Source organism: Megalobrama amblycephala, linkage group LG15 (assembly GCF_018812025.1).
Source record: "Megalobrama amblycephala isolate DHTTF-2021 linkage group LG15, ASM1881202v1, whole genome shotgun sequence".
In the NCBI taxonomy this organism is placed as follows: domain Eukaryota; kingdom Metazoa; phylum Chordata; class Actinopteri; order Cypriniformes; family Xenocyprididae; genus Megalobrama; species Megalobrama amblycephala.
Genome location: NC_063058.1, coordinates 11,760,873 through 11,771,253, shown reverse-complemented (window position 1 = coordinate 11,771,253; position 10,381 = coordinate 11,760,873). Strand labels below are relative to the sequence as shown.

General features: G+C 33.5%; 1 protein-coding gene across 5 annotated transcripts in view; it reads left to right on the top strand.

The window, feature by feature from the left end:
* The window catches only part of apba2a (amyloid beta (A4) precursor protein-binding, family A, member 2a), a 20,832-nt gene extending 12,398 nt beyond the window's left edge, over nucleotides 1-8,434 (top strand). For all 5 annotated transcript variants that reach the window (XM_048158995.1, XM_048158990.1, XM_048158994.1 and 2 more), the window contains exons 8-12: nucleotides 1,103-1,282; nucleotides 2,736-2,948; nucleotides 3,024-3,143; nucleotides 3,868-4,008; nucleotides 7,297-8,434. In XM_048158995.1, the coding sequence (XP_048014952.1) occupies nucleotides 1,103-1,282; nucleotides 2,736-2,948; nucleotides 3,024-3,143; nucleotides 3,868-4,008; nucleotides 7,297-7,368 (726 nt within the window). In that variant the 3' untranslated portion in view covers nucleotides 7,369-8,434. The remainder of the gene's footprint in view (nucleotides 1-1,102; nucleotides 1,283-2,735; nucleotides 2,949-3,023; nucleotides 3,144-3,867; nucleotides 4,009-7,296) is intronic.
* The last annotated feature ends 1,947 nt before the right edge of the window (nucleotides 8,435-10,381 follow it).

Below are 10,381 nucleotides of genomic sequence, written 5' to 3'. Positions count from 1 at the left end.
TAGTTTAGCAGAATTGGTTCAGGGGGTTGGTGCACGAGTTACATGTTGTGGTCATTGTGTCTCAAGTACCAATATTTGTGTGTAAACAATTGAGAAAAACTGTAAACAAACATGCAATATATAATATTCAGTAAGCAATATTTAAAATTTAGTAATTAATAAGCCACCAAGTAATATATAATATTCAATAAGCAATATTTAACATTTAGTTAATAAACAAACACTTTTATTGGTAACTAAATGCTTTAACAAATTAGACAAAATAATTTCCAAACAAACATATAATATTTGGTATTCAATAAGCAATATGTTATTAAAACACTTATTTGAAGCTGAAAGCCTAAATAATTACTAAACAAGCATATAATATTTCATATTCAGTGAGCAAAAGTTAATATTTGATTAAAAACTCTTATTGATATCTAAATATCATATTTCATATTCAACAATACAATACTTTATTAATATTTAATTTAAAAAACTTAATAGTATAATTTTATAATCTTATTAGTAGCTGAAATCATTATCAAATTAGACAAAATAATTACTAAGCAAATATATAATAGTTAATATTGAATAAGCAATACCAGTTAAAATTCATATTTAATAAATAAACTCTTAATGGCAGCTTTGACAGATTAAATAATTACTAATCAAAATATATAATGTATATATTTATAATGTATATATACATTAAAAAAAACACTATTTTTGGTAGCTTAAAGCATTATCAAATTAGCCTAAATAATGACTAAGCAAAAATATAATATGTCATATTCAATAAGAAATATTTAACATTAATATTTATTAAACAAACACTATGTTTGGTATCTGAAATCATGATCAGATTAGTCTGTAACTGTATGAATGACAGGTGGTCTGAATTTTTCGTGGATTTGCAGCTCATAGCTTCTGTGACCTCTAGTCAGTTTATTCTTCACTATGTTGACAGTAAGCTGTATGGAGTATCTGCTCATGTAATTGTCTTTACTTTTTTCCGCCCTCTCGATTTGAGTCAAGCACTCTCTCACTCTGAGATGTCATCACGTCAAGTATCCTCCTCTCTGAGTGGTTCACCTCCCCTCTCCCCCTCCTCCCACAGGCCCAGCTCATCGCACAGTCCATCGGTCAGGCGTTCAGCATGGCCTACCAGGAGTTCCTCCAAGCCAATGGGATCAATCCCAAGGACCTCAGCCAGAAAGAATACAGTGACATACTGAACACACAGGAGATGTATAATGACGACCTCATCCATTTCTCCAATTCTGAAAACCTTAAAGAGGTAATTAAAGCACTGGAAACGTCATCATAGCAGCTTGGAATTGTAGCTGCTTTTGTGTAAACGTGTTGGGATGCTCCTGCGAGTCTTTTCCAGATCCCCTTCTCCCAGTCTTTCATAATGTTTTTCTATCACTTTTTATTCACTTTAGTCTAGTGGTCAACCAGTTTGGGTCAGGGTGTCAGTATATATTTATTATCACAAATGCAATATATTTAACAATTTTATAGCTGTGACAATAAAAACTTAAATTAATTTCTATATACACATAAACTGTATCTATTATATTTATATAATTGTGTGTGTGTGTGTGTGTGTGTATATATATATATATATATATATATATATATATATATATATATATATATATATATATACACACAATTATATGTTAATATATATTAATTATAATTCTACAAATATATATTTTTTATTAAATATTATAATTATATAGCTATAAATTATATGTATTTAATATTTTGATATATTTTTTAATATTAATATATTACATTTTAATATCATTATTTATTAATATTATTTTATATAACTTTGTAATTAATCAAACATCTATTTTAGTATTTAAGCTATGACAATAAAAACATAAACTAACTTATATTTAAGTGTGTATTTAATTAATTAATTAAATTTATTTATTTAATTAATTTCTATTAATATTTTCTAATTAATCACACATTTATTTTTAGTATTTATTTTATTTTCACAATATTTACTACAAAATGCTCAAAAATTAAAAAATGCTAGAGTTATGACAATGAAAACATAAATGTTTATACACAAACTGTAACTATTATATTTATATAATTTGTGTGTGTTCATATATATGTGTGTGTGTGTGTGTGTGTTTGTATGTATGTTTTAATATATATTAATTATAATCATAAATATAGAATTATATTAATTATATCTTAATGAAAAATATATATTAAAATATGTAATAAATATAATATTTTTTAATATATATTAGTATATTAATTTTTGTATTAATTTCTATTAATTTGTTTTTCATTTTTATATTATTTTCTAATTAATCACACATTTATTTTTATTATTTATTTTATTTTCACAATATTTACTACAAAAAGCTCTCAAAAATTCATTGAAATATTACAAAACTGAACATTGAGCCTGGTTATCAGCTGACTAATAAACACATAATTGCTAAATACTGACCGATTAATTAACCAGGCCAATATATTGGTGTATATGCAAGAGTAAATGCAAAAAAAAAAACACAAATAAAATGTTCAAAACATGATCACAGGATCTTTGGGCTCATTATGTGTTAAATCATACTTATAATAGCACCTGCCACCATATATTAATTTTATTAATGGAATATTCTTTGCCTCATTTTACAATCTTTTCCATCTTCTTGAAGTTCTTTCTTTATTTCTAGTCATTCATTTAATTTTGCTCTTTATTTTTTTGTAATCAGCTTCATCTAGAGAAGCAGAAGGGGGAGATACTGGGTGTGGTGATCGTGGAGTCGGGCTGGGGCTCCATCCTGCCCACCGTCATCTTGGCCTGTATGCTGAACAACAGCCCTGCCGCCCGCTCCGGCAAACTCAACGTGGGCGATCAGATCATGGCCGTCAACGACACCAGTCTGGTGGGCCTGCCCCTCGCCACCTGTCAGGGCATCATCAAGGTTTTGACATTCTTGTGCATGTATTCAACACTTGTGTGTCGTTAGATTGCAGTATTACATATTCTTATGTTTCAGGGCCTGAAGAATCACGTTCAGGTGAAACTGAGTGTAGTGAGTTGCCCACCTGTTACTACCGTCCTCATAAAGAGACCAGACCTGCAATACCAGCTCGGTTTCAGCGTTCAGAATGGAATAGTAAGTGTCAAGGATTAGGAAAGACAAATTAAATTTTCCTGATAATTTACTCACCCCCATGTCATCCAAGATGTTCATGTCTTTCTTTCTTCAGTAGAAAAGAAATTAAGGCTTTTGATGAAAACATTCCAGGATTATTCGCCTTATAGTGGACTTCAGTGGAGCCCAAACGGTTGAAGGTCAAAAAGCTTCCGCTGTATGTCCTACGTCTTCCCTATTCAACTTACAGTTCGTTCCGTAAGTAGAATAGGGAATTCGTAGGACATACAGCGGAAGCTTTTTGAAGAATACCAAAGTGCGGATTGGCCGGAAGCACTTGGAAGGCAATCATTTGTGTTTATAAAGCATATACAGTTGTATTTTTTTTTTTTGAAAATGAGCGATGGTTTCTCTAGATAAGACCCTTATTCCTCGTCTGGTATCGTTTAAAGCCCTTTGAAGCTGCACTGAAACTGTAATTTTGACCTTCAACCGTTTGGGCTTCATTGAAGTCCACTATAAGGAGAATAATCCTGGAATGTTTTCATCTAAAACCTTTATTTCTTTTCGACTGAAGAAAGAAGGACATGAACATCTTGGATGACACGGGGGTGAGTAAATTATCTGGAAATTTTTATTTGAAAGTGAACTAATCCTTTAACTTATCTAATCAGCTGCTGTTTATTTGCATAGTTAGGGGATTTTTTTGTTGTATCATGACTTCTTTGCAATCTTACACTTACAGATCTGTAGTCTGATGCGTGGAGGTATTGCCGAGAGGGGAGGGGTGCGTGTCGGCCACAGAATAATTGAGATAAACGGACAGAGTGTGGTGGCTATGGCCCATGAGAAAATCGTCCATGCCCTTTCAGTATCTGTAGGAGAGGTACGGTTTTATATATACATACGTTTTGGCAGGGGTGTAAAAGTACAGTGATACTGTGCCAAAAATATTAGCCCATTAAAGGCCACAAAATATTTTAGCTATACATTTTTTTGGATGAGGTAAATGGTTTCCACATTTAATTGTGCTTGAATATTAAGATTTCATTTATTTCAGTAAGTGTGAATAAATATATTTAAACACAATATTTTAGGAATCTGTCAAACTCTTGTTTAAAACTAAAAATTTTATTGTCATTTATTAGGCAAATAACAAACTGAAACAACTAAATTATGTCTTTATTCACACATAATTTTATCTCGTATAACAGCTTTCGTTCTTGCTGGCATTGTTTTATGTACTTTTCCACAGTCTCTGTTATTATTGAAAGTTTCTAGATGTTCCCAAAGACTTGCTTTTGATGAAACTTTTGTGCGATCTGCAAATGTATCCTTATGCCTTTAGGTTCGGTATCTTTTGGTTCGGTGATAAAATTGCCAATCTGAATGCTAATTGGACCAGGACTAAAATGTTTTTCTTTTCTTTTTTGGTCCAGACCAAATGAACCAAACTAACCGAACTACAAGTGTGAACGCACCTTTAATCGTTTTCACACACAGTTATGATTACAGGGTCGGATTATGGATTAATATAGACTTGTTTTCATGTCTCCTTGCACAATATTATGTTATGACTTCAAAAAGTTTTTTACCAAAGTGCACGATTTGTAAACGAATATATTTTGGAGTTTACATCGCGTCACCAGCTCCATATATTTTGCTTTTCTGACATCTTGCTCGGTAGCTCAGCTGATACGGAGTTATACTTAAGACGAGGAAGCCTTGGGTACGAATCCCGTGAAAGGCATCATGGTAAAAGAGCTCAAGGAGAGATCTAAACAAGCTAAAATGACATGATTACGGATGCTTTTTATGTCACATTTGCTTTTGTTTACACTATCGGGTAGGTTTAGGTGTAGTGTTGGTGGTACGTTATTTTAAAACACAATGAAGTGCGAATGTCAAATCAATCAGAACTGCGGTGATTCGCATAAAAACCAATGTCATAAAAACGTACCATATTCATGTTTATCTGTTCCGCCAAAAAAAAAAAATGAACACGCTTTTAGCGCCACTCAGTGGACATTTCACATCGAAACTGCAGTGATAGGTACATATTGGTACGTATTTTGCGACTCGCGAAAACGTTCCCACAGGTACGTTTTTCTAATGAGACTGGGTTGAGTTATTTGATGCGGGTTTAGACGCTATTGACTGCGATTGACAGCTTCTCTGAGCGAAGTAGTCACTGACTTTTTTCTGAATCTTCGGGAGGAGATTGGCGCTTTAACTTTTAACTTTTTAACTTTAACTTTGCACAGACTCAAGACTCGAGATGTCATAATTGGCACACTGACGGCTTCATGTACTACAATGGAAGAGAGTCCATCTTTTTTTTACAGTCTATGGGTTTGACGTGTTGTGCATTCAGAGATATACTACAGACCTTGGAGCAGTTATTTGAGTTACTGTTCAAACCAGTCTGGTCATTCTTCTCTGACCACAGAACTTCTCTTTTTCTGATCATTCTCTGTAAACCCTAGAGATGGTTGCACGTGAAAATCCCAGTAGATCAGCAGTTTCCGAAATACTCAGACCAGCCCGTCTGGCACCAACAACCATGCCATGTCACTTAAATCACCTTCTTAAAGGTGCCCTAGAACTTTTTTTTAAAAGATGTAATATAAGTCTAAGGTGTCCCCTGAATGTGTCTGTGAAGTTTCAGCTCAAAATACACCATAGATTTTTTTTAATTAATTTTTTTAACTGCCTATTTTGGGGCATAATTAGAAATGAGTCGATTCAGGGTGTGTGGCCCTTTAATTCTCGTGCTCCACGCCCCAAGAGCTCGCGCTTGCCTTAAACAACATAAAAAAAATTTCAAACAGCTAATATAACCCTCAAATGGATCTTTACAAAGTGTTCGTCATGCAGCATGTCTAATCGTGTAAGTATGGTATTTATTTGGATGTTTACATTTGATTCTGAATGAGTTTGAGGCTGTGCTCCATGGCTAAAGCTAACATTACACTTTGTTGGAGAGATTTATAAAGAATGAAGTTGTGTTTATGAATTATACAGACTGCAAGTGTTTAAAAATGAAAATAGCGACGGCTCTTGTCTCCGTGAATACAGTAAGAAACGATGGTAACTTTAACCACATTTAACAGTACATTAGCAACATGCTAATGAAACATTTAGAAAGACAATTTACAAATATCACTAAAAATATCATGATATCATGGATCATGTCAGTTATTATTGCTCCATCTGCCATTTTTCGCTATTGTTCTTGCTTGCTTACCTAGTCTGATGATTCAGCTGTGCACATCCAGACGTTCTGCCCTTGTCTAATGCCTTTCATAATGTTGGGAACATGGGCTGGCATATGCAAATATTGGGGGCGTACACCCCGACTGTTACGTAACAGTCAGTGTTATGTTGAGATTCGCCTGTTCTTCAGAGGTCTTTTAAACAAATGAGATTTATATAAGAAGGAGGAAACAACGGTGTTTGATACTCACTGTATGTCATTTCCATGTACTGAACTCTTGTTATTCAACTATGCCAAGATAAATTAAATTTTTGAATCTAGGGCACCTTTAAGGTCAGTTTGAACTTCAGCAGATCATATTGACCATGTTTACATGCCTAAATGCAATGCGTTGGCATGTGATTGGCTGATTAGATATTTGCGTTAACAACAGGTGTACCTAATAAAGTGGCTTTAGGTGTAAATACCAAATGAACAAAAAGTTTTTTGTTTTTTTTTTCCTGGGGAAAATTTTGAAACAGGCTTTTTAAACATGTATTATGTATAATTACTATTATGTATTAAGTGTGGAGGGGGACATGCCCAAAAAAGGAAATCGAAAATATGACAAATGTATCATTTCAACACTCTTGTAAAATTATTAAAAGAAACCAATTAAAAATACCCAATAAAAATGGAAGCTAATTATATATACACGTTTATTTTTGCCACAACAATGTAATTAAGTCAGAGTACAAGTTTTCAGTTTCGACTGAACTCAAGTACAGTACAAATTCCTCAAAACAATACGCAAGTACTGTACAATTATCAAGAACAATTAGTACTTTACACCCCTTGCCTTTGCCGTGAGTCAAAAAAACTGTCATCATCCCTGCTCGCATTCAATTATTGTTATTACGTAAATTATTAATGCCGTGAATGTTGTTAAAATAAGGTGTCTTTTCTTTTTCTCAACAGATTAACATGAAAACTATGCCAGCCGTCATGTTCAGATTGTTAACTGGTCAAGAGACTCCGGTGTACATATAAGGAATCTGAGACTTTCTCCTGCAACATTTACAGCTCCTCCTAAAAAAAAAAGCAGAAAAATATTCAAGAGCTCTGTCTTGCTTCATGTGGCTGCGGACTGCATGTTAAGATCATTAGAAAGAGTGCAAACATGCACACATAATCACATAATTACTTTATCAAAGGGGGCTGTTACTTGCTTATTAATGTAATTATACTGACAGTCTTCCATGGCAGACTTATTATATATGTTAAATGCCTTTGGTTCAAGCCTTTTTAAGTACTAACAAAGTACTTATGAGTTAAAAATACCAACTGACTGGTTACTGACGATTTAATCGATAAAGTAGGGCATTATCAATACATTTAACTAACAAAACTCATTTCACAATCTCAAAAATTGGACTCAAGCATGCTAAAATCCAAAGATTACTGTTACATTTGCTTTGAGTTGTTCTGGCTGTCCTCAGTGTCTCTGTGATAAATGGGTACTGTACACTATGAATGATTCATTTCTGTAGATTACTAGTTCAGCATGCCGGATTTGAAGACTAAAAAATATACTAATCAGAAAACCTGAGCTGCATTCATGTTCATGCATGATATTATAAATAATGTATATAGAATGAAAGGAGTCTGATTTATCTCATGAATGAACCCCATCTGCATTTGACATGTAATTTTAGTGCTTTTAATTTTTTCTCTGAGCATTAAATCCACACACAAATATCAGTGTTATTTTAGTATCAATTATATACTGTTAATATTTTGAATTAGATTTTATTTTTATATTTTTTGTTTTTATTTTAATTTTGGTCATTTTAATTAAGTTGTGCATTTTAGCCATTTTTATTAATTTGTGCACTTTTTATATGTCTATAGTTTTTATTTAGTTTTAGTTTAATTGCTTTGATTTAAAGTAAATAAATAGTTTTTATTTTTTTTTATTTTATTTCAGTTATTAGTAATGAACAGTGATAGGAAGGTTACTTTGGAAATGTAATAGGTTACAGATTACAAGTTACCCTTTTTAAAATGTAACAAGTAGTGTAACTTACAATTACTTTATTAAAGTAATGTAACTGATTACTTTTGGATTACTTTTCTACATTTCTAACAAATATTTTCAACTGTTAATCATTTTCAATCATTTAAACCAGGCCGGGTTAACCTTAAAGTAGTAGCCTACTCAATACTGACTGCTGTCAGACTTTCAGAATCCTTCATCATTTGAATTAAGATTATAATAATTTAATTTTAATGCACAGCCACCACAAGACCACAGACTTTAGCACCTCCTTTTACTTTAAGATCTTTCTGAGGTCAAATACAGATTTAAAATCATAACAAGAAATAGTTTAATAGCCATAATACTGTTTTTGAAATCAAATCTTTGCATAGCTATGTCAGGAAACACTGGCATCTACAATCCAAATTCCGGAAATGTTGGGACATTTTTTTAAAATTTGAATAAAATGAAAACTAAAAGACTTTCAAATCACATGAACCAATATTTTATTCACAATAGGATAACATAACAAATGTTTAAACTGAGAAATTTTACACTTTTATCCACAAAATAAGCTCATTTCAAATTTGATGCCTGCTACAGGTCTCAAAATAGTTGGCACGGGGGCAACAAATGGCTGAAAAAGCAAGACATTTTGAAAAGATTTAGCTGGGAGAACATCTAGCAACTAATTAAGTTAATTGATTTCAGGTCTGTAACATGATTACAAGGGATAAAAAGGGATGTCTTAGAGAGGCAGAGTCTCTCAGAAGTAAAGATGGGCAGTGAAAGAGTGCGTAAAAAGATTGTAGAAAACTTTAAAAACAATGTTCCTCAACGTCAAATTGCAAAGGCTTTGCAAATCTCATCATCCACAGTGCATAACATCATCAAAAGTTTCAGAGAAACTTGAGAAATCTCTGTGCGTAAGGGACAAAGGCCGAAGACCTTTATTGGATGCCCTGTGGTCTTCGGGCCCTCACACGACACTGCATCACTCATCGGCATGATTGTGTCAATGGGCCCAGGAATACTTCCAGAAACCACTGTCGGTAAACACAATCCGCCGTGCCATCTGCAGATGCCAACTAAAGCTTTATAATGCAAAAAGAAAGCCATATGTGAACATGGTCCAGAAGCGCAGTCGTGTCCTGTGGGCCAAGGCTCATTTAAAATTGACTGTTTCAAAGTGGAAAAGTGTTCTATGGTCAGACGAGTCCAAATTTGACATTCTTGTTGGAAATCACGGACGCCGTGTCCTCTGGGCTAAAGAGAAGGGAGACCTTCCAGCGTGTTATCAACGTTCAGTTAAAAAGCCAGCATCTCTGATGGTATGGGGGTGCATAAGTGTATACAGTATGGGCAGCTTGCATGTTTTGGAAGGCACTATGAATGCTGAAAGGTATATAAAGGTTTTAGAGCAACATATGCTCCCCTCCAGATGACATCTATTTCAGGGAAGGCCTTGTGTATTTCAGCAGGACAATGCAAAACCACAGACTGCAGCTATTACAACAGCATGGTTTCGTCGTAGAAGAGTCCGGGTGCTGAATTGGCCTGCATGCAGTCCAGATCTTTCACCTATAGAGAAAAATACATCAAAGACGACCACAAACTCGTCAGCAGCTGGAAACCTATATCAGGCAAGAATGGGACCAAATTTCAACACCAAAACTCCAGAAACTCATAACCTCGATGCCCAGACGTTGATGCTACACCATGGTAAACATGCCCCCATCCCAACTATTTTGAGACCTGTAGCAGGCATCACATTTGAAATGAGCTCATTTTGTGCATAAAATTGTAAAATGTCTCAGTTTAAACATTGTTTTGTTATCTATGTACTATTATGAATAAAATATTGACTCATGTGATTTGAAAGTCTTTTAGTTTTCATTTTACTCAAATTTAAAAAATGTCCCAACATTTCCGGAATGTTGTAACAATGCCTTGGGAAAAAAAACACTTAATCTTAAAAAATAAAGCAAACCCAAATAGGAAATTGTTATTGAATAAGCATGTGTC